The sequence below is a fragment of the Columba livia genome, chromosome 13 (genome assembly GCF_036013475.1).
Source record: "Columba livia isolate bColLiv1 breed racing homer chromosome 13, bColLiv1.pat.W.v2, whole genome shotgun sequence".
Taxonomy (NCBI): Eukaryota; Metazoa; Chordata; class Aves; order Columbiformes; family Columbidae; genus Columba; species Columba livia.
This window is the reverse complement of record NC_088614.1, coordinates 5,917,443-5,939,634: the sequence shown is the minus strand read 5'-3', so window position 1 is coordinate 5,939,634 and position 22,192 is coordinate 5,917,443. Positions and strand designations below refer to the sequence as shown.

At 59.0% G+C, this 22,192-nt stretch overlaps 1 protein-coding gene across 1 annotated transcript; it reads left to right on the top strand.

The window, feature by feature from the left end:
• The first annotated feature begins 298 nt into the window (after positions 1-298).
• TANGO6 (transport and golgi organization 6 homolog) lies at positions 299-21,384 on the top strand. The gene is made up of 17 exons (XM_005504715.3): positions 299-1,121; positions 1,371-1,487; positions 2,632-2,776; positions 3,528-3,652; positions 4,143-4,305; positions 4,915-4,997; positions 7,797-7,909; positions 9,632-9,808; positions 10,908-11,034; positions 11,571-11,750; positions 14,083-14,217; positions 15,154-15,642; positions 15,820-15,877; positions 17,271-17,423; positions 19,153-19,304; positions 20,264-20,377; positions 21,023-21,384. The coding sequence occupies exons 1-17, from the start codon at positions 387-389 to the stop codon at positions 21,197-21,199; spliced, it is 3,243 nt and encodes a 1,080-aa protein (XP_005504772.2). The 5' UTR covers positions 299-386; the 3' UTR covers positions 21,200-21,384.
• Positions 21,385-22,192: the final 808 nt, after the last annotated feature.

Below are 22,192 nucleotides of genomic sequence, written 5' to 3'. Positions count from 1 at the left end.
GGGCAGGAGGGATGATAAAGTCTGTGCTTTGCAACTGCTGCTTTCTCTCTGGGAGCTGCGAACTGTCACGGTCCTGTGCCGGGGGCGAGCGCTGGTGCAGGAGCGCTCCCGAAACGCGACTGTCCAGGGCGGGCGCTGTTCACACCGCGAAGAGCGGGACCAACGGCTGCACCGGGCGGGGACAGCTGTGCGCTCCCTCTTGGGAAGAACACGAGCCCTGAGCTGCCGTGACGGAGCTCCGGCAGCGGTCCGGCCGGCGGCCCGGTCACCGCTGCGGTCCGGCCGCAACATGGCGGCGACGGGCGGCGTCGCTCCTGCTCCGTGCCCGACCTCCCCAAGATGGCGGCAGCGAGCCACGCAACGCCCGCTCACCCGCCCTTCCCAAGATGGCGAGAAGTGACGCGCCGCCCGCTCAGGACGGCTCCAAGATGGCGGGCGGCGCGGAGCCCGAGCCGGGCCCGGAGCTGGAGCGGGTGGTGGAGGCGCTGGAGCTGTTCCTGCGGCCGCCCAGCGGGCCCGGGGAGCGGGATGGCGGAGCCGGCCCTGGCCTGGAGAGCGCTCTACGACTGGAGACGCTGCGCAGCAACGCGGCGGAGCTAGAGGAGCGGCTGCGGCGGGCGGCGGGCTGGGCGGCGCTGCGCGGCCTACGCGATGCTGTGCTGGCCCGGGCCCCCGCGCTGGCCGCCGGGGCGGCGGGGCAGGCGGACCCCAGCTGGACCACGGCCTGCGAGCTGCTGGCGCTGCTGCTGTGCCTGAAGGAGCGGCTGGCCGCGCTCGCCGCCGCCCCCGCCGCCCGCGGGGCCGGGTCTGGGGCCGCGCCGCCGCCCAGCGCCGACACGCTGAGCGTGGCGCAGGGCCGGGCGGTGGGGCGGGCGCTGCGGGCTGCCGTGGGGCTGGGGCTGCTGCCCTACCTGCCGCCGGGTGTGGGGCAGCGCCCGGGGCCGCCCGCGCCGCCCCCGGGGCCGCCCGCCGCCCGCGGGGCCCGGCTCCACGCCGCCGCTGCCGCCTTGGCCGAGCTGGCCCAGCACCCCGCGCTGGGCGGGCCCCTCCTCGCCCGCCACCTCGGCCTCCTGCTCGCCGGGCTCTGCGTGCTGGGCCATGGCCCCCCTGCACTTTGTGAGGTCCGTGCCCCCTGGTACCAGTGTCAGCCCCCGGCCCTGCCACGAACGTGCTGGTCACCAGCCTCACCAGAGCCTCTCGCCACCCTCCATGGCTGAGCCCATGGGCTCCCGCTCACCAAGCCGTGGCAGCTCCCAAACCCTGCACATTAATCTCCGTGTGAGAGAAGGGGCCGGAGCCTGGCTAGGGGCCGGAGGGGCACTGGCACCCGGCCGAGCCGTCCTCACCACCTGGGGGTTGTTTTTCCACAGGGTGTTTCGGAAGCAGAGCGAGCGCGGTGCCGGGAAACCCTGCGGCACATCCTGGACCGCGTGTACCCACCGCTGGCGGTGCGAGAGCTGCTGATGCTGCAGGGCCGGCACAAGCAGGTACCCGGCGCAGGGCACTCGGGCGCTGCTGCCCGCAGGGCTGGGCTGCATGTTCCCGCACTCCTGAGGGTGCATTTGCTGCTCTCCTGGAAACATTCTTATGTGTTAAAACCCAGTTTGATGCAGCACTCCAGCCCCAAGCGCCGCGTGAGCGCACGGGTGAAGCTGCTGGGTGTGCATCGCTCGCGCAGCAGCAGCAACCCTGCCATACAGGGCATGTGAGCTTGGGGACTCATCACAGCACGTGCCGTCTTGGCAGCTAAATGCACTGTGCCCAGCCAAGCAAAGCATCTCCTGTTCCAGAACCTGCCCCTTTCCACTCCAGGGCATGAGAAGGTGCTGCCTCGGCACCGGCTGCTGCTCGTGGCTGTTTCACAGGCCACCTGCTGGCACTGGGGAGGAAGAGATGAGAAATCTCCTTAGCACGATGTGTGTAGAGTCCCCGAGGAAGGGACCACATCCCAGCTCCAAGCGAGTGCTGTGGGTGGGTGTGTGCCCACCTGCTGTGTCACCATTCAGGGTCAGGACACGAGGAGCTGCTGGTGTGTACACAGGGTAGTGCAGGGCCGTGCTCTGACTGGGATCACAAGTGATTCCCCAGCAGGCAGAGGCTGCTGTCCCAGAGGCTGTGGCTGTTACGCAGAAAAGCGGGGTCTTTCAGTTAAACAGAAGCTGAGCTGATTTCCCCCAGCCTTGCTCCTCCATTCCAGCTCTCGCTTTGTGGTTCTGCAGCCCCCAGAGCTGTCTGTGCTGTCCTGGGGCAGTTGCTTTGCTCGCCTGACTCTGTGCCAGGCCCTGGCAGGGGTCACTGGTGCAGGCCCCTTACCTGCATGGAGCCCAAATTGTCTCCTGAGCCCCTGTGCACCATTTTGGTAACGAGGCAAAGCTGCTGCCTGGCCCTGAGGGACTTTAATTAGTGGAGGGAAGCTTTACATGAGGGGACGCTCTGGGGAAGGCTAGCCTTGCTCATTAAGCCCTAATTTGCTTTGTGCCACTGGATGAAGAAGTGATTTATTTAAAGGTTTCGCTGTCGTGTGCTCCTGTTAAAGTCCTGCAGGGCAGGGTGCGGGTGGTTTGCTGTCAGGAGGGTTTGCACAGGACTGTGCAGATGTGCTCCTTAACTTGTTCCTTTGTTTTCTTTCAGAGTCCTCCCGCTCCCGGGGAAGGGACAAAGCTGGCACGGGCCCCGGCGTGGCTGAGGCGGCTCTGCGGGCAGCTGCTCTCCGAGAGGCTCCTGCGACCCAGTGGGGTCCAGGCTGTGGTTCGGGGCATCATGGAGGGAACGGGCGGTGAGTGGGTGTTCTGACGCTGCTCCTGGCTTCCTGGCCGGCCAATTTAAAGAGCCTGTGGTGATGTGTCTGGGATGTTTCATCCCAGGAGAGGCTCGGGAGAAACAGTGCCCCCAGAGCCTGGAAATGGGAAACAGATTTTGTCAGGCCAGGCTGGCTCTGTGACACACAGATTTTTGTCTCTGTGCTCATCCCCCAAACTGAACGCTTTCCCGCTGTACAAGCTGTAAGTTCAGGGTACAGCGTCATGTTTGAGGTCCAGACTGAAAGCCCCTGAGCTAGTTTAATATGTTTGTGCCTCTGTGGAGCTGCACGTCCTGTGTGCACGAGGGGGTCGGTTCCAAGGAGCCGCGCTGGCGCGGGGCTGTGGGCTGTGCAGGTGCCGTCAGACCCATCCCGCCCCAGGGCTCAGCAGCGTTGCTCCCCTGCCCTCCATTTCCTGCCAGGGAGGGAAATAGTTGCTCTTTAAAAGCTGAAATCCATTATTTTTCATGCAAAAGCCTCCTCTGGCCAATACCAACCTGATGACACCACCCAAGCATGACCTCCCTCCCTCCGCCTCTTGGGTAGAGGTCTCAGACAATAATTTTTCCCCTTTTGACTTTAAATACAGTTATGTCCTGAAAGATGTTTGCTCTAAAGAGAGTAACAGAAGGTAGAAATCCAATTTTTGGCCAGAAACATCAGGCTTCAGCCAAAACTGGCCTTGCTACTGTGCTGAGCTGATCCGGGCTCTCTGCTGCTGTGACAGGTGGTGCTGGCGCTGAAGCCGCAGCCGTGGACTGGAGAAAATGCGATGTGGTTGCGAAGATTCTGGCTGCCTGTCCGCAGCAGTGCCTGTCTCTTGAGGAGTACTACAGGCTGGTGTGTCCCCAGGTGGGTCCTGTGCTCCCCGCAGCACGTCAGGGAATTTGGAACCAGCTTCTGGCTTGGGGAGCATCGGTACTGTCACTTCTGCTTGAGCGTGGCCTTCTTGAGCCAGGACGACGTGTTTTTTAATGCTGCTCTGGCAGTGGGACACGTTTCCACCCTACTCTTGAATTTTCCATATTTGATTGAAATGCTGGAAAGCGTTGTCTGGTCGCACAAGCTGTGCAGCACAAGGAGCTCTCTGCCACGGAGCTCTTGCTTCCAGCCTTTGGCGATGGCAGTGGTGCAGGCTTTTGGTTTGAGCCCAGAAATGCATCCTACATTCACATGTGTGGAGGAGAGCAGCTTTTTTGTATGTGGAATATTGCGCCAAAATGTCCGGCAAAGCAGAAGGCAAGAGGCTGCTCCGTCTCCACCAGTGGCTGCGAGGAGGTGGCCTGTCCCCCTTCCGAGGGGCTGCTGATCTTTGTTCCTTTATCCTGGATTTTTCCCCCAGATTCTGGACCTGCTGCACATCCAGGACAAGATGACGGCGCGGCAGTTCCAGCGAGTGGCCACCAGCACGCTGCTCACCATGGCAAGAGAGCACCCTCAGCTGGCGGAGACGCACCTGCTGCAGCCACTCCTGGCGCCGCTACTGCGCTGTGCGGGGACAGCAGGTATGGCTGGGATCAGGTGTGCGGGTTCAGCAGGTGTGGCTGGGCTCAGGTGTGTGGGACAGCAGGTACCCCAAGCTCCCGATCTGAGAAGGGGCTGGTTTCTCTTCTTGCTGATCTCTGTCTTTCCATCAGGGTTTTCCCAGGCTGGTGGCTGGGCTGTGGAGCGTGCCAGCCCAGTGCTGTCAGTTGTGAACACGTCTGCATGCACTGTATTTATTAGCGCTTGGGTCAAATTACTGTAGTGTGACAGCCAAGTAGTGGGGCTTCTGCCATTTGATTTTTGGGAAACTCTCCCAGTCTGACAGTCTCGTTTTGGGCTTCCAGGCGGAAGCCATCGGTTCCCCATACTGACCGAGCAGCTCTCTGGGGAATAATCCAGCCAGAAGTTGTGGTCTGCTTTATTTGCCTGTAACCTCGCGGGGTTTACAACACCACAGTGACATTTAGCACTGCTAATGAGGACTCATCGTTCCCATGCAGTGCTGATGGAGGGCAGGAAGGCAAGAGACCCATCAAAGTTCTTTCTGGCACTGCGCACTATGGGGTTGTTGTTCTGCTGTAGACCCCTCAGTGTGTGGGGGTGCTGATATTTGTGCCCTTTGTTTTCAGAGCTGTCAGTGGAAGATTTACCAGCAGGGACCGTGCTGGTGACAGAGGCCGAGCTCAGCACATGTGTGGAAGATGTGCTCAAGGTATCGTGTCTGATTTAGGCGTGAGGGTAGGCAAGGGAACTATGAATGAGCTGGTTTGGGACTTTCTGAGCAGTTCAGTGTGTGTGTTGGACCGTGACACAGACCAGCGTCTCTTGCAGTTGCGATGCTGCGGTGAAGCCGAGAGCTGCACAGAATAACCTTGTATGCAGCGCTGCACTGGTGGGACTGCAGCTTTATGCTGGTTACCAGAGGCACTGCTGGAATCCTTTCAGGAATTCTCACCCCAAAACATTCTGTGAGATGTCAGTGAGCTCTTGCTTCTATTTTTTTCCAGTTTCTTTTTGGTGTGTCAGAGCAGGAAGGGTCTGAGCAGTGTCCTGTCAGCCAGCAGTCTCCATGGTGCTCTCATATCCTCTTTTTCCATGAGCTGCAGCAAGACTTGGAGCATTGCTAAACAGTGCAGCTTCGACAGGACTGTTGTGTCTGGGTGAACTGTCAGAGCAATTGGGGAAGGGAGGGTGGGCAATGCCTCAGCTGTAGGGAGGACACTGTTGGTGGCTGTGTCCTCCCATCAGGTGTCCAAGGAATATTGGGGACACTGCAGCTGGCCCCCATGGGGTGTCTCCAGCTGTTCATCTTCCCCTGCCAATATCAGTCAGGGGGCTCAAGGCATCACAGTCTGTCTAGTCCCATTGGGCAAATGAGGTAAATTGATAAGTAAGGAAAAATCAGCAGCCTGTTTTGCGGAGATCACTTTGAACTGAACCCCATGACACATGGGCTTCTGTGTGCATGAAGTTAATTTTAAGGCTGTGGGTGGATAATCCTCCAGCTGCTCGGGGTGCAGGACGGTGCCTGGAGGTGGTGGTGGGACCCAGAGCTGGTCGGTGTGTCCGGTGACCAAAGCAAGAGGGGCTGCTGGGGTGCAGGAGAGTTTGCTGAAGGGCAGGAAAGATGGGAAGGGTTCAGGAAAATGGAAGGAAACTCGGGCCTCTTTGGATAAATGCTCTGGCTTTGCCAATAACAGACCGTCTTCTGTGATAGAGGATATGTCCTGTGGGCAGGGGGGTGCACGTTTAGCACCTTCTGTGCAGACCCATCGCACAAGGTTTCCCTCGCAGCGACACGCAGGTGTTCAGCAGCACAGACCTTGGCTCTGGCATTCGGGGGAGAGGAGGGATCCCTGTTTTTGGGTAATTCTGTGCAAGCAACTCTTCTGAAAGCTCCCCTCACAGCTCCTTTTACCTGGCGTTCCCACCAGTATCACCAGTGCCACGCTGCCGGCTCCACTGCCTGCCCAGACAGCTGCCCAGCTCTCAGCTGCACGTTCCAGCCCAGAAGGACATCTCCAGCCCAGGAATTTCATTTTCAGAAGCCGGTGACTTGCTTACTGGCATGCCCCTAGGCAGGCTAAGCTCTTAAATGCTGGGATTGTAGTATTTTGCGTCGGAATGAGCTGTTGTAACCAGCTGGCAGGCAGAGACTGGTCTGCAGGGCTGCTCTGTGGTTCACAGTGCAGTGCTGGGGGGTTTGGGGCGGATCCCTCCTTAACGGTGTAATTCTGGAGGCCTGGGAGCAGCCAGGGTTTCTTGCCTGGCAAGTGTCATTTGATGCCGAGCAGGAAACTGTCCTTGGGGCTTCATCAGGGAGGCTTTGTGTACAAAAGGTTCTGGTTAGGAAGAATGGCTCCACAGGGATTAGCACAGGAAAAAAGGTCTGTTTGCATCAATACAGCAGGGCAGAATGTTATCAGGAGAATCTCCCTCCTACCTGGGTTGTCACACTGCCTGCAGCAGGCAAGAAAAGCTCCTTGGTCTGTCCCCAGTTCACTTCCAGCCACGGTGCATCTGGGAGGTGTAGGGTGAAGGGACAAGGGACGGCATCTTTGGAGCAGATGCTGCTGGAAGTCCCTTGGAGAACTTGTGAAAAGACTTTATTTCCCCCCTTTTTTTTTAAAAAAAAAAAACGTTGCGAGGTGAGATGGAGCCTGCTCGAGTGAGGACCTGGGCACAGCAACCCCGAGTAAACCCTGAGTCCAGCTGGGCGAGGCTTGGTGTTAAACCATTCTCAAAACCGAGTTTTCCCAGCGTTACGGCTTTGACTGAAAGCATCTCACCTGGCTTTTAGTTTTGGACAATTCAATTCAAAGGATTGAAAAGGAAACACGGTGTTATAAAGCTCTGTGAGTGTTTGTCAGCGAGGTGGGACCCGTGTGCGCTGAGCTGGTTGCAGTGGTTTGCGTGGGGAGGGCAGGGACAGCCATTTGGGAGGGTGGGATGGAGGAAAGGAGCGTGGCCCCACAGCCTCCTTGGAGCCCCCACAGCCTCCTTGGAGCCCCCACAGCCTCCTTGGAGCCCCCACAGCCTCCTTGGAGCCCCCACAGCCTCCTTGGAGCCCCCACAGCCTCCTTGGAGCCCCCACAGCCTCCTTGGAGCCCCCGCATCCCGTCAGCCCCACTGTCCTGTGTGGGACTGATCTCTGTGTTTGAGATTTGGTTCTAGGTGCAGTATTTCCATAAAGATTTCCTGGTTCAGAGGCGCCTGTTGCACCTCTCTGTAACACAAGCCCTCACCCCTGAGCAGCAGAGTTCCCAAATCGCCAACTGAGCTGTTCCTGTTCCTTGGAGCCAAGCTGCGGTTACGCAAATGCTTGGAGAAAGATGCTGCTGAGGCTGGTTTTAATACAGGACAAGGCACAATCGGGGAAAACAGGCTCCAGACTGAAGGAACAGAGGCTGCAAACCCTCTGCAAGCTGTGCTGCGCAGAGACGTGGTTTCTGTCCTTCCCTCAGCTCCACGCAGGTGTTTGACTCTCTTCCCCGTGCTCTTCTCTCTGTAGGTGTATGTGGTTGGGAATGACAGCTCGAGCCTGCTGCTGGGATCCTTACAGTCAGTCCTGGGAGTGGTTTTTTCCCTCTATTCTTTCGCCAAGCAGAATGTGTCATACTTACGGTAAGGAAGGATTGTGCACGACTTCTTCTGGGGTTTCATCCTCCCCGCTCTGCCCTCTGCCACAGGATGTGCTCTCCATGGGCATGTACAGAAGCTGAGACCAGTTTTCTCACCCTGGAGAGCTCTCGTTCAAAGCAGGCAGTAACCGCAGGCACAGGCACGGTGCGCGACCTTCCTGGCAGGCCTGTGCCTGGGGAAGCAGTTTTCGCAGTAGTTTTTGGCTTCCCTGAAGCCAAAATGTTGGGTGCAGAGGCAGATGTGACTCGCGGGCACCTTGGGAGCACTCTTAGTCCCCACCAAGGAGTGTGAACTGTGGTTGTGGGTGGAGACAGTGATGCTGGGACCTGGCTGGGTGTTGGAACGATCTGTGTATCCAGAATTTAGATTAAAAAAAAATGGATAAAACAGCTTGACTGCTGACTTTTGGAAATACCAGAGCATTCTTCTTGCTCCCCCGTGACTGATGTACCATGGTGAGCACCATGTGTGTCACTCACAGTGACAGGGACAGTGGTGACCAGGTGCTGGCTGTCTCCCTCTTCCCCTCTCCCTTCTCCCCTCTCTCCTCTGTCTCTGCTCCCAGGCTTTCCCTGGGCTGCACTGGGTTTGGGCCAACCTAGTAAATACACTTCTGGTGGGTTTACACTTTGGTGACTCTGGCATGTGGGTGCTGGAGGCTTTCCCTGAATGGTCTGTGCAGACACGGCCTCTGCTGTTATTAAAGACGTCATTAATCACTTCAAAGAGCAGAGAGCACTGTGGCAAGTTCATCAAACAAGCCAAGTTAATGCTGCTGCTGCATGAACAGCGCTGCTGCTCGCCTCTCTTTTTGCAGAGCAATTTGGCAGGGGTAGCTAAAACTGCAGCTGCCTGGAAGCATTTGGATTTTCAGACCCCTGGCACAGCGCTGCTGCTGCACCTCATTAACCTGCATCTTTCCCTGGCAGGAGTTTCCATGCCATCTTCCAGGGCTCCCCCTCTCCTTCCTCCTCCTCCCTGGCCCAGCTGACAGCTCTGTGCTTTGTCATGTTGGCCCGAAGTGCCGGGCAGTGCGTGCAGAGCCTGTCCGTGTACAGACACGCTGTTCTGACAGCACTCCCCTCCTCACCAGCCTCAAATCCTGAAGGACCCAGATCCTTCCATCTGGGAACGCCAGAAGGACAGGATGTGCTGCTGGTCCCATTGTAAAATGACAGAAATGCTGGAGCTGTCATAGAATCTCAGGGTGGCTTGGGTTGAAGGGACCTCTGAAACTCATCCAGTGCCACCCCTGCCATGAGCAGGGACATCTTCACCAGCTCAGGTTGCTCAGAGCCCCGTCCAGCCTGGCCTGGGATGTCTCCAGGGATGGTTCATCCACCACCTCTCTGGCCAACCTGGGCCAGGCTCTCACCACCCTCAGGAGCAACAATTTCTTCCTCATGTCCAGCCTGAATCTCCCCTCTTTCGTTTAAAACCATCACCCCTTGTCCTATCACAACAGGCCCTGCTGAAAAGTCTGTCCCCATCTTCTTTATCAGCTCCTGTTAAGAATGGAAAGGCAGCAGTAAGGTCTTCCTGGAGCTTCTCTTCTCCAGCTGAACACCCCAATTCTCCCAGTCTCTCTCTTGGCCCAAGAAGCATCCGTGTTCACTCCAGATCCCTCTTGTCTTTCCTGTGGTCCTGCTGGGGGGGGGGGGCGCTGCAGTGGGCACAGCAATGTCACCACCCTGTCTTCTCCAGCTCCCCGTGCCAGGAGATCCTGCTGTGGTTCCTGGAGAAGTCGGAGCGGGAGGTGTCGCTGGCCGTGCTGGAAGGCTTCGCCGGGCTGAGCAGCAGCGTGTGCGCCCTGCACCCGCAGTGCCAGTTCCGTGCGGGCAGCGAGGGCGGTGCTGCCATCGTGGTGGAGGAGCCCATCAGGTGAGTGCTGCTGGGCAGTGCTGGGTGTGGGGGTGTCCCCAGACATCATCCAGCACGCGAGGGTTTTCACAGAATGCCTGGCAGACAGAGCCTCTCTGCGGGTGCTGTCCCACCGCAGTCTCGTTCCCCCGGGTAGTTGTCCGTCTGTGCCAAGCTCGGGCAGGAGATGCTTCCACACAGCTCCAGTTCCCTGTACATGGTGCAGAGCTCTGACTTTCACTCCTGAGAAGCAGCACTCTCTAAGCATTAGCCTCTGCTTTGTGTGCGTGTCCCAGGTCCCATCTATGTGGTGTCTGGGAAAGGGACATGCTCCATCATCTTCCGTGCTTCAGCCTGTCCCGTGGTGGATTGTGGCTGCATGGAGTGAGTGGGATCCCTCAGGCACAGGTGGCACCGTCACAGCGAGGCCTCGTGGCAGTGCCAGCGACCGAGCTCCCTTCCTGCTTTTACAGATGGTCTCTACAAGCAGTGGCAGAGCTTGGCCCTGTGGGGAATAAACGGCAGCCATTAGCCTCCAGCTGCGCAAACAGACCTATTCCACAGCCTGACTTTGGTCTAATGAGGGGCGGCTGTTAATTGGAGCCCAAGGCAGTGCCCAGGAGCTGTGTGCCCCCACAACAAACCCCCTACAAACACGCTTGTTTCGGTTTCATTTCAGTCTGTTCCTGAGCTGAATTAGAAGGAGGTCTGCCCTGAGGTCTGCACTGGTTAAACTGGGTGTGCTTTGAAATTAGCACTTAACGGCAGTGGCTCTGCACTTGTCTGTCCTGCTCCTCTGGCCATGACCACTGAATGAATTAGCCAGTGCTGATCCCATTAGAACAGCTGGATTAAACCTGTGTTTTGTGCCCATGGCTTCTATTAATGTTATTCCTTTAATTAATGCAGGTTAATTAATAAACTGAGTGCGTGGTCACATAGACTAAATGAAGGGAGCAGTAGTTTGCCTCCGCTGCCTCCAGGCTCCCTCTTTCTGGTAGCACTGTGGAGGGAGGTTTTCACGAGAAGGCAGAAGCAGGATCTCACCTCACCAGGAGTGGCTTAGAGCTGGCCTTGGGGTGTCTGGGTACGTTGTTGGTGACACGGTGACCTGTTTCAGTGATGAAGATGAGGCCCTGTACCAGAAGGTTTCCTTGGAGCAGTGCCATGTGGAGAACTTGGTGGAGCTTGTGTCTCACTGCCAGAAGAGCGGGCTGGCTGGGGACTTCTTCATCTGCTGCCTGAAGGTGAGGGCAGGCACATCTCTGGTTGGGCACATATTGTGGTTTGGCTTGAAAGGGACCTTTCCAACCTCCTGCCATGAGCAGGGACATCTTCACCCAGGTCAGGTTGCTCAGAGCCCCGTCCAGCTGAGGGACCTGAGGGGTTCAGCCTGGAGAACAGGAGCTGAGGGAGACCTTCTGATCTCTGAACTGCCTGAAAGGAGCTTGGAGCCAGGGGGGGTCGGGCTCCGCTCCCAAGGAACAAGCGTCAGGACCAGAGGAAATGGCCTCAAGTTGCGCCAGGGGAGGTTGAGGTTGGATCTTGGGAACAGTTTATTCCTGGAAAGGGCTGTGGGGCATTGGAACAGGCTGCCCAGGGCAGTGCTGGAGTCACCATCCCTGGAGGGGTTGAACAGGCTGGAGATGAGGTTCTCAGGGACATGGGGTAGTGCCGGGGTTGGGTTATGGTTGGACTCAATGATCTTGAGGGTCTTTTCCAACCACAATGACTCTGTGATTCTATGTAACCGAGGCCTCTCCCTGTGCTTCCTTCCCGGCAGGCGCTGACTCGTGTGGCTGCGGAGGACGAGGCGGGTTTGAGCTCAGCTGCGGTGCCTGGGGGCAGTTTGCTGGAGCTGGAGCAGCTCCGCGCTGCACAGGGCAGGAACCTGCTGGTCCTGCAGCTCGTGGCCACGCTGTGCGAGAGCGTTTCAGACACCGTGTTCACAAATATTGCTCAGGTTGGTGATGGGGGATCAGCAGCCAGAGCATGGTGAAAACTGAGCTCTGGGCTGTAGGGAAATGGTGGCTGAGAAACAGCTGGAGAAAGCTGGAGCATCGCCAGGAAAAGTGATTGATTTGGTTACAAGTGTCTCGGTGCCAGCAGGAGGGACAGAGTCAGCTACAGGGGTAGGAGGGAGCAGCCCAGGGACATCTTTGCATTTCTGTCCATGGTTTTGTGTTAAAAGCCAAGAGAGTGGTCAGGGTGTTAATCCCAACTCCAACTTGCCAGCTTCTCGTCTTTATTTCAAGCAAAATTTAATCCCAAGTTTAAAGGCATCCATACCTGACAGACCTCTCCAGACAGCACTTGCTGCCTGTCCGTGGTGTCGGTACCTGGTTTTTCTGACACTTCTCAGCAACCGCCTCCAGGAGCTGTGGTAGCCGAGCTGCCAGCCAGACAAACAGCACTGCCATGTCCTGCTGTGCCCTTGTCCCCAAATAGGCAGTTTGTAGCTTTTCCCTTTTTTTTTTTTTGCTGCTGGGACACCCTCACCAGGTGGTGTGCGCAGTCATCGGGGCATCGGGGTTGTGTAACTGCTGATACGGCTGGTGCTTGTGAATGGGCAGCTGCAAAATGTATTAAATGTTGTAATTGGAAAGGCCAGCTGGGGCTCCCTGAACCTGGTACCAAACAGGGTTGTTAAAATATGGGATCTCTGCCCACCTGAGCCCATGCTGCCGCAGCGCTCGGCTGTCCCACAGTGTGCTGGCTGCTGGGCGCCGCGGTGTCCCCCAGCCGGTCCGTGGTGTGACTTCCTCATCCTAGTTGTGTTTTTACCTCCGTGACCTGGTTGTGCCAGTTAACCATGACTGGCTCGAGCAGAGGCGGTCGCTGCTCGCACAGGTTTCCTCAATTTTCTCTCGGGGACAAAGGAGCCGTTGTGCGCTCTGCAGTGACGGGGGGGATGCAGCCGCTGTCCCCACAGCAGCTTCGTCCTCACCCACCTGCGCGGAACCAGCCCTGCGCCCTGTGTCAGAAATTCAGGTGGGAAAAGGGGAAGGATTTTCCCAGGTCTCGGTCCAGCTGTGAGCCTGGGCTAAAAAGCAACAGCCACCAAAAAAGAAATGCAGGCAAAAAAGCCATTGTGCCTCCTCCTGGGCTGGGTTTTGGGGAGCACTCCTGCGCTGGGCCGGCAGCAACAGAGCTGTGTTGGAGCAGGTTCTGCAGCACAGGACTCCCCCGGGGATGTTTTCTTGCTCTGGGCACTCTGGAGCGTGGATTTGTGCATAATGGGGTTGGAGCGAGCGGGATCGCTCTCCAAAACCAGACCCTGGGGGTGGCAGCAGCTGTGGACCCCTCAGTTGCACAGTGGATTTCGTTTACCTTTTCCAACCCTTGCCAACTGAGTTTCATGAGAATTGCTTGGTTCTCCTCCCGCGTGGGACAGAAACATGCTCCAGTGTTTTATTTTTCAGGCATTTTTTCCCTTCTAGATTAGGGTGTTTTTTCTTTCCTTCTTGATTAGGGTGTTTTTTTAGCTTTGTGTTTTTTCTCAGTCACTATCTACTGGTAGATTATTTATGCATGGTGTTCCTATTTTTTTTGCATTAAATAGAATTTCAACCCATTCAGCTTGCATTTCACTGTTTTGTGAGAGCAGATGTTCTGACACTTGTTTTTACTCCCTCTTCTTGCTGTTTGATGGCATTTCATTTCGGGACTAACCATCCCAGAAGGTCCCGAAGCCTTTTCTGCAGCCCTCCAGCTGCAGCAGGGATGTGTCTAAGGAAGCTGGCAGCAATCAGCTCCTCTGCTGATGAGGAAATGCTTTGCACCCAGTGCCCATGCCCTGGAGGCTGGAAATGTGGAGTTTCATGCAATAGTACCTTGTTGCCCTTGTGCTTTCTTTTCCGACATAGGAGCAAAATAGGTCCTCTTATTTTGCAGCGTGCTGGTTACGTAGGAGCAACCCTGATCCAGCACCTTCCCAGCTGGCAAAGGCATGGGAGAAAATAAAACTCCCTAATTTCAAGCTCCGTTAGAAGCCTGAGAATCCCAGGGTTTGGTGCCAAGTGTTGAGGAGGCTGATGCCTGGCAGGGTTGTTATGGGCTTGAAGGGAAAAAACAAGTATTGTGAGAAAATCACAAAATAAGTGACGTGTGTCAGTGGGAGCTTGTCCAGGTCGAGGGGTGACCACAGGGAAACAGGAAGAATTTGTGCTGGGGAAAGGCTTTTGGGCTGGAAAAATTCAAATAGCTGCAAAGCCAGGAAGAGCTAAAGGCAGCGGCTGTCTCCAGGGACTCCCCAATGTCCCCCTGCTAACCGCTGTCCCCTGCTGTCCCTGCAGGTGCAGGAGTTCGTGGGGGCCGTGCTGCAGCGTGCCTGTGCCAGCCCGGCGCGGGGCCCTGGCGCAGCGGCCGAGGCTCAGACCCTGGCCATGGCCATGGGGCTGGTGGCTGCCATGCTTGGTGGGGCCGTGCAGGTGAGGGGGGACACGTGGGGGTGCATGGAGGGGGGACCAGCACAGTCCTGCTGCTCCTGGTGCTTCGGGCTCTGGTGCTTCCCTGGGTTGGGTCCCCCTTTAACCCCAGAGAATTTCCTCAGAGCAGTGCCAGGGTGCTGGCTGAGGGTTCCTGGCAGGGCACTCCTGAGAGCCCATTTATTTAATTTATAATCCAAAAATCCACTGCTGAGAGGGCACTGACAGAGCAGCACTATCACATAGAGCATCTTTAAATGCCAGTAGTCCATCCTCTGCATCCCGACTCCATCTCTGGAGCGCAGTAAAATTCACGGTGTTTCAAGGACTGACCATTCTTGAAAATCCTCTATATAAATGGTACCTTGCTCCATTACCCTGTCACACAGCGAGTGATCCCATGTGTGTTAGGGCTCTGCAATCATGCCAGTTCCCATCATGGAGCTGCTGGGGTTGCCTCATCCCCAGACTTGCCCAAAGGAAAATCCAACTCTTAATGGAAAAAGATAATTTATTGTGTCTTATTGCTAAATTCCTAACATTGGGAAAAGAACATTATTCAGTTGGAGAAAAAAGAAAACCAGTTTCACAGCTCTAACAGGCCCCCTCCCAGGCGAGCTCCAGTGTTAGCGGGAGCAGCTTATCTTGGCAAATTGAACACACAAGGTTTTGGAGGTGGCTCCAAAGCTGTTCGGGTTCCAGTGGCCAAGAGTTTTTTACACCATCACCCAAAACCTCCCCTGAAATCTCCCCTAAAGCATCACTCTTCAGATCTTATGGCCCCAATTTTGCTGCAGCAGTTAAACCCAGGCTGGAGCAGGTGCTTCTCCCCATCGGGCACTGCAGCCTGGGAGCAGATTGCAACTGCCTTGCCAGGAGCACCCTGGGGAGTGAACCCCCATTGTGGTTGTGCTAACACTGCTTCTCTTCCCCTCACAGCTGCAATCTGGCGACTTTGCGGTTCTGCAGCGGCTGGTGCCACTGCTGGAGGAGCTGTCCCGCACCTACCCCGAGCCCCTCACCCAGGAGCTGGCCACCGACCTGCGCATCGCCATCTGCACCCACGGTGCCTGCTCCCCTGCAACGGTGGGTGCTGCTGCTGGCAGCGTGCTGGGGAAGAAGCCAGGGATGGGAGCGCAGACTCCTGCTGGTGTCCCCGGCAGAGCCCTGAGCCTGGGGGGTGGCCACAGCGGCCCCCTGGCTCCTGGGAAGAGCAGCGACAAGCAGAACATGAGCCGGGAGCCCAGCACCACGAGTCCTGCTCCAGCCCCATGTGCCACCAGCCCAGCCCCAGGGGGGCTACAGGAGCTGCTGGTATCAGCGTACGACCCACAGCCCCCTGGCCGGGCGGCTGCCCTGCGCCATCTTGCCAGCCTGATCACGCAGAGGGATCCAGAGGCGTTTCGGCTGCAGGAGAAACTGCTCGAGGTACCAGGTCCCACCACGGTCCCGTCCTGCACCAGTGCTGCGGCTGAGTGTCTGGTGGGCTGGACTGGGGATGGTCTGTGTTATCAGAGCCCCCAGCCTCGCTGGCACTGGAGCAGGGCTGCCTGTGTGATGCCGCCTGGCACGGGGCCAGGGCTGACGGTGTTCCCCTCCTTGCAGGTGTTCCTGGAAAACCTGCAGCATGAGGACGCCTTCGTCTACCTGTCGGCTATCCAAGGTGAGCGATGCCCAGCCGGGGCAAGCGCTGGTGCTTCTCAGGAGAGGGTTTTGTGCCGGGGGGGTTTGGGCAGTGAGGATAGAGAGCAGCAGAGCTGTGGCCGGGCTGGGGGTGGGTGTCCTGTGTGGTGGCTGTGCCAGCAGGTCACGAGGTGCTGTTCCCATGACCCAAAGCAATGCTGGCGCTGCCGGGACCCACAGCTGGCCCACTGGGTCAGTAACCGTCAGCGGGAAAAGGAGCTTATCAATGTGCTTCCCTCTGCCTGTACGGTCTTGAGTGGGACGGGTTTGTCCTTGCCCCACAGGTGAGACACAAATGCTTCAACCGTCCTTGGGTGATTAATACACTGGCTGCAGCTGCCTCTGTGTTTTGCAGCCCAGCTGCGGGTGTGATTAACCCTGACGCGGTTCCTTGTGGTGGTGACTCACCTGGCCTGCACTGCGCTGGCGGTGGCACTGCGGTGTGCTATGTGCGGTGCCAGTGGCAGTGCCAGGTGGGCTTCCCGACGCAGCAGTGGTGCCAGGGCTGAGACCAGTGCCGCCTATCGTGGCACCGTGGAGGATCACTGAGCTGGGCTCTGGTGTGGAGATGCTGGAGGAGAGGTCGCTGCCCTGCTGGACATGCCTGGGTTTGCAGAGGGTAACCCATGCCAGCCATCCTCCGATAACTGGGAAATGAGGTTGGAGGTGAAGGCGGCAGCTCCTGGAGGGCAGGGGAGCCGGGGCTCGGCCTGACTCAGCGCCGGGCACTGCCGGGGCAGCCGCTGCCGCTCTTTCCCAGAGAGCAGCTGCCGTTACATATCAGAGAGGTGCCAACCACCTGGGAAGACCAGCACTTACTCCCAGCCCGCATTTCTAAAGGGCTGGTGGAGCCCCACGGCACAGCCTGGCACATGTCCCGTGCCAGGGCCTGAGCCCTCCCTGTCCCTGGGGAGACATGGCCTGCTCAGGGTACACTTAGGCTCTGGATCCCAGCCTGGGCTGGGCAAAGCCAGGAGATTTCTGGAGCCCTGGCAAGGACGAGGATGCCCCAGTGGTGTGTGCCTGGTGGCAGGGACCTGGGGGCTGCACCTGAGCATCGCTGGCCGTACCAGCTGCCCTGACACTGGGCCAGCCCACAGGCGAGCCCGGCAGCGTTTGATGGCCAGCGTGCCGAGTCAGCACTCCCTCGAGGAACGTTAACCAGCAGCAATTAGTGGGCACCTGCTGCCAGCTGCTAAGTTATTTATTTCTCAGCTTGGCACCCAACCGAACCTGGTGCTGCGGCTCTGTGTGCAGGGGTTGCACCGTGGGGCCGAGGTGCTGCAGGGGTCCTGCGGGTGACAGCTGCACTGGGGTGACAGGTGCCATCCTTGCGTCTGGCCCTGACGCGCTCTCTCCCTCGCTCTCCCCAGGTGTGTCCTTGCTCTCCAGCGAGTATCCAGAGCGGATCCTGCCCATCCTGCTGGCACAGTACGGCGTCCCAGCGCAGGGCACCGAGGACACTGCGGCCACTGTCACCCGGATGAAGCTGGGCGAGGTGCTGATGCGCGTCACCCGGGCACTGGGTGAGTCCGTGGCCGTGGCCGTGCTGGCAGTGCCGGCAGCCACAGCATCGCTCGCCCCCTCGCTGCTCTCTGCCACACCACCAGGTCTGGGAGGTGATGTTATTGGGGGCTCTTGATGTCTGGAGGCAAGAACCAGCTCCCAGGACCACACCGTGGGGGCTGGCGGCTGAAGGTGGCTGGCCAGGGGTTGCTGGTGGGCAGGAGCGGGGCAGTGGGTCCTGCCAGCAGCCCACCAATCCTTGGCTGCAGCACTGGGCTCAGAGGCTGCCGGGAAGCGCCCAGACATGCAGAGCTGAGGGGTAGAAGCTGGATGAGGCCTTTCCAGCAGCCACTGTTGGGACACGAGTCAAACGCCTGTCTGATTTCCCAGTAGAGAAGAGGCCAGTGAGAGCAGCCTGGGCAGGGGTCGGTTCCCGATCACTGTCCAGGCGCTTTGTTCCCCAGGTTGTCCAAGGCAAAGCCAACTTCCTTGGCTGCTGGGCCTGCCGGAGCAGGGCACAGCCACTGCAGCTCCATCCCCAAGCTCTACCGGCATCCTGCCAGGGCTGGTGCTCCCCAGACCAGGCTGTGCCACAGCCCTGCCCTGCTGCTGGGATGGAGATGGGGCATCCTACGGGCCACAGCCCCATCACCTCCCCGCAGAGCCCGTGTGAGCAGCAGTGGAGCCTTGTGGTCTCTGCAGCCCCCAGGCAATGTCCATGTGTCCAGCCCTCACCATGCCCAGCTCTGCAGCCGGGTTTCCCTGGCAGCTGCCGGCAGCACAGCTGGCAGCAGGACGGCCGGCACGGCCTCCACCGCAGCTCTCCCCCACGCTGCGGTGCCTCTGCCGCGGGCAGCAGCTCCGGCACGTCCTGGCTCGCCTGCATATTTATAGAACAGATCGCATGAAGTTGTTTTTGTTGCAAAGTTTCAGGATTCGAGAGTGAGGGTTTATCTAGTGCTTCTAGAAACACTGTGCACTGTGCAGCAGTGCTGCTGCCTTTCAGAGCTCTCCTGCCACTGCCTGGGGACCAATGCATGGCCCTCCTGCCCTGTCCCCGTCCTCAGTCCTGCCTGCCATCCCACTGGAGCGGCTTTTTTCCCATTTTGCAGCAGCACCTATTGCCCAGCAATGAGCTGGCGTGGGCAGCGTGGTGGGATGTGCGTGGCAGCCCTGTCCTGAGCTGCTCCTCCAGCTGCAGCCCCGCGGGGCCGAGCGCTGAGCGGGGCTCTCACAGACCCCGCACACACTCAACTCACTTCTGCTGCAAACCCGTTAACTGCTCAGGCTGCGCCTCCTGCGCTGGGCGATCCTGCATGCCAGTCACAGACTCGGCTCTGCGCACCCTCCTCTAATTAGGCGGCTCACACCTCCCCATGCTAATTGGGTGGGGGTTTGTGCGGCTGAATTAGGTGAGAACTTGGGCTTCGCACATTGTTTCTGTACAGGATCCGTGGCCATTCTGAGCGGGAGCGGGGGTGGGTCATGGGACTCACCGAGTGGCCCCAGACAAAGATCTTTGCCGGGAGTGTGTGCTGAAGGGGTTTGCCAGCGCCCCTGGGGCTGCACCACAGTGTCCTCCCTGGCGTCACAGCGGGTCCCATGCTGGGCACAAGCCACGCTCCAGATGTTGCACCCAGCTGTTGGCCGGTGCTGAGGTCTGGCTGCTCCCGCTGGAGCGGGGGCTCGGGCAGGACGGGGCTGGGGTTGCCCCTTGCCCGTGACATGCTGCTCCGCTCTCTCCTGCAGGGGACATGGTGTTCCGGCACCGGGAGCCGCTGGTCCAGGCCTTCCTGCGCGGTGCGCGGGCCCCTGAGGGTGCACTGCGGGCCAGCAGCCTCTCCAACCTGGGCGAGCTCTGCCAGCGCCTGGGCTTCCAGCTGGGCCCCATCGTCCAGGAGGTACTGCTGGGTCCCTGGGGGCCATGGGGCCATGGCTCCCTAATGAAGGGCAGTTTGTTAGTGGATGGCAGGGTTGCTGAGGGCTCGCTGCTGGGGATACAGCAGCCTGGGGTTTCCATAAAGGATGTGGGGGATATTTACTGAAATCAGAAAGTAGAAAAGTTGTTGGACCTGAAGCAAACTCTCAGGAGATTCTCACCGTGATTTTTGGGGCTCAAAGTTGTCTCGTGCAGAGAAGCGATAGCCCATGGCCAGGCCGTGCAATGGCTCTGCAAGAGGAGACCTGGGGGCACAGTTAGCACCTGCCCGGGGCACCTCCTCCTGCTTAATGAGTTAATGAGACCTCGTTACCATTCCTATTATCACCAGGCAGCTGATATCTGGGGGGTGCCCGGGGCTGCTGGAGTTGTGGTCCTGGCTCCTGGGGCTCTTCTTTCTGGAGGGTGGGGTGTCTCACTGGGAGCCGCTGGTGTCATAGTCTGGCAGTCCTGGAGCTGGTGGGTCTGTGTCCCGCCTGCAGCTGGAGCTTTGCCCTCTGTATCTCCCGGCGCAGGAGGGAGGGCAGGAGATGTCGGGGATGCGGCACTTGTGTTTCTCCGCGGGTCCCCGCTCAGCACCAGTGGGTACCGGCAGCGTTTGGCGTGATGCCAACACACCACACGCAGCTATTTCAGGCAGGCGCTGGCTCTGCTAATTCTCCTGGCTGTCACTGCCAGGGGTCGAATTAGCTTCCTTCAACGTTGCCTGCTTTTTATAAAGCGTTCCAAGGTGTCTGTGTGTCGCTCAGCCCCTGCGAGAGGGAGGGCTGCTCCATGACCCACAGAAAGCCAATCTGGGGGCTAGGGGCAGGCAGGGGGGCGTACAGCTGCCCTGGGTGGGGTGTGGACCCATCTTTCCACTGTGGACAGCTGCTCTGGGGGATCCCCTCGTGCCCCCTGCTGACAATGCCATCCCCGCAGGTCACCTCCTGCCTGACGGCCATAGCCAAGATGGATCCCGAGGCTGAGGTGCGAAGAGCCGCCGTGCACGTGGTGGTGCTGCTGCTGCGGGGGCTCAGCGACAAGGCCACCGAGGTGGGTCCTGTCTCTAGGGCTGGGACAGCCTCTGCCAGGCTCCCGGGTGTACCCGGGCAGGGCATGGTGTTCTCAGGGACAGCCCCGGGGGCTCCTTCCCAGGCAGCTTCCAGGGAATGTTGATGGGATCAGGATCTCTGGCTTGTGCCGCCCGCACCCAGGGGCCCCGCCAGCAGCTAAAGGGACTTTGCAGGGACATCCCCTTGCACTGCTTGGCCGTGCCAGCTCCTGGGAGCCGTGGGAGGTGTTTGTCACTCATTTGCCTTGGAAATGCCCATTTTTTCCGTGGGCCGTGGCCTCCCTGCCCACTTCCCAGGAACGAGCGTGTTGGGACTCAGCTCCTGGGGAGGAAAGGGCTGATCCCCGTGGGAATCCCCACAGTTGGAATCCCAGCTGCCACTCGTGCCTCTGTGCCGGGGGGACACTGCTGTGCTGCTGGTGCATGGAGAAGCTGAGTCACAGGAGGGTCAGGGCTCGTGCCTGTGGCAGTGCAGTGGTGGTGGTGCCGCCATGTCCTGGCACTGGCAGCATCAGTGAAAGAGGCAGCACCGAATCTGACGGGGCACGCCAGGGGCTGTGTTTTGGGTTGTTGCGGGTGTGGGTGAGATGCCAGCAGGTGCTGATGTTTTGGCCCACTCTGCCCAGGTGCTGCGGGACGTCCTGCGGGACCTGTACCGCCTGCTGAAGCACGTGGTGATGACGGAACCCGACGGCGCGACGGTGCTGCACGCCCAGCTGGCGCTGGAGGAGCTGGACACAGTGATGAGGAGGGTCCTGTTCCCCCCCCAGACACTGGAGAAGAAGATCGTGGTGCTGCCGTAGCATGTGCCAGGACTGCAGAAATGAACTCTTCCTGCTCTGGCATCAGGGCTAAGCGGCTTCCTGAGAGGACGGGTTCACTGTGTCCCCAGGACACCACCGGCGGGTGCCAGTGGGGAGGAAGCCACAGCCTAGAGAGGGTGGGGTTGCTGGGTCGAGGTGGGAGATTAAACGGAGACTTGCTCAGTCCTGTGCCTGTGATGTCTCATGGAGCTACCTGAAGCCCCTGGGTGCCATCCTGGCCATGTTCCATCCTGCGGCTGTGTCATGCTCGCCCTCCCATTTTTGGGGTGGTGGCAGCAGCGCAGTCCCCAGCAAGGGGGGCTCTGCTGTCTGTGCCGCCAGCACAGGCAGCTGTGCACCCCGGGGTCTGGCAGCAGCCATTGCTGTTCCACGGCCCTGCCTGGGCACCGTGCTTGTACCGAGGGGCTGCTGGGGGACGCTGGGACTGCCAGTCTGGCATCTTGCATGCTCACATGCTTGCTGGTGGGTGCCCACGGAGGGACCATCTCTGGGTGAGGAATGGGGACTATCCATGGAGGCTGGAACTCCAACCCCTCTGCCTCTGGCCAAGGCAGCCCCATGGGTGCTGCAGCACCGTGAGCCGCGCTCCTGCTCTGGGAGCTGCCGTGCACCCACCGGGTGGGGGAACCAACGCTGGGACAGGGTGCTGAGGGATCACAGCAGAGCTCCCTTGCTGAGCAGCCCCACTGTACACAGCCCCGGGTACCAGATGGTATGAGGGTCCCAGCACGCCCTTTCCTACCAGGCTGAGGGTGCCCAGCTGTATCTCCATGCCCAGCGGAGCCACTTGCACCGGGCCCACACCTCACCGTGCTGTGCCATACTGTGCTGTGCCGCTGGGCCGGGTGTGCTGGGGCAGCAGGAGCACGTTGTCCTCGCGGGAGAGCAGCAGCAGCCTAGCGCTCCTCTCTGCTCCTGCTGCTGCCAGCCCACGCCGGTGCCACGGGCACGTGCCAGGATGCTGCTGTACCC

Excerpts from the sequence above, each read along its gene's own strand:
- TANGO6 (XM_005504715.3), top strand. The coding sequence starts at position 387 with ATGGCGAGAAGTGACGCGCCGCCCGCTCAGGACGGCTCCAAGATGGCG. Across the intron at positions 9,809-10,907 it reads GTGGTGGAGGAGCCCATCAG|TGATGAAGATGAGGCCCTGT; the intron begins GTGAGTGCTGCT and ends GACCTGTTTCAG. Across the intron at positions 11,751-14,082 it reads TGTTCACAAATATTGCTCAG|GTGCAGGAGTTCGTGGGGGC; the intron begins GTTGGTGATGGG and ends CTGTCCCTGCAG.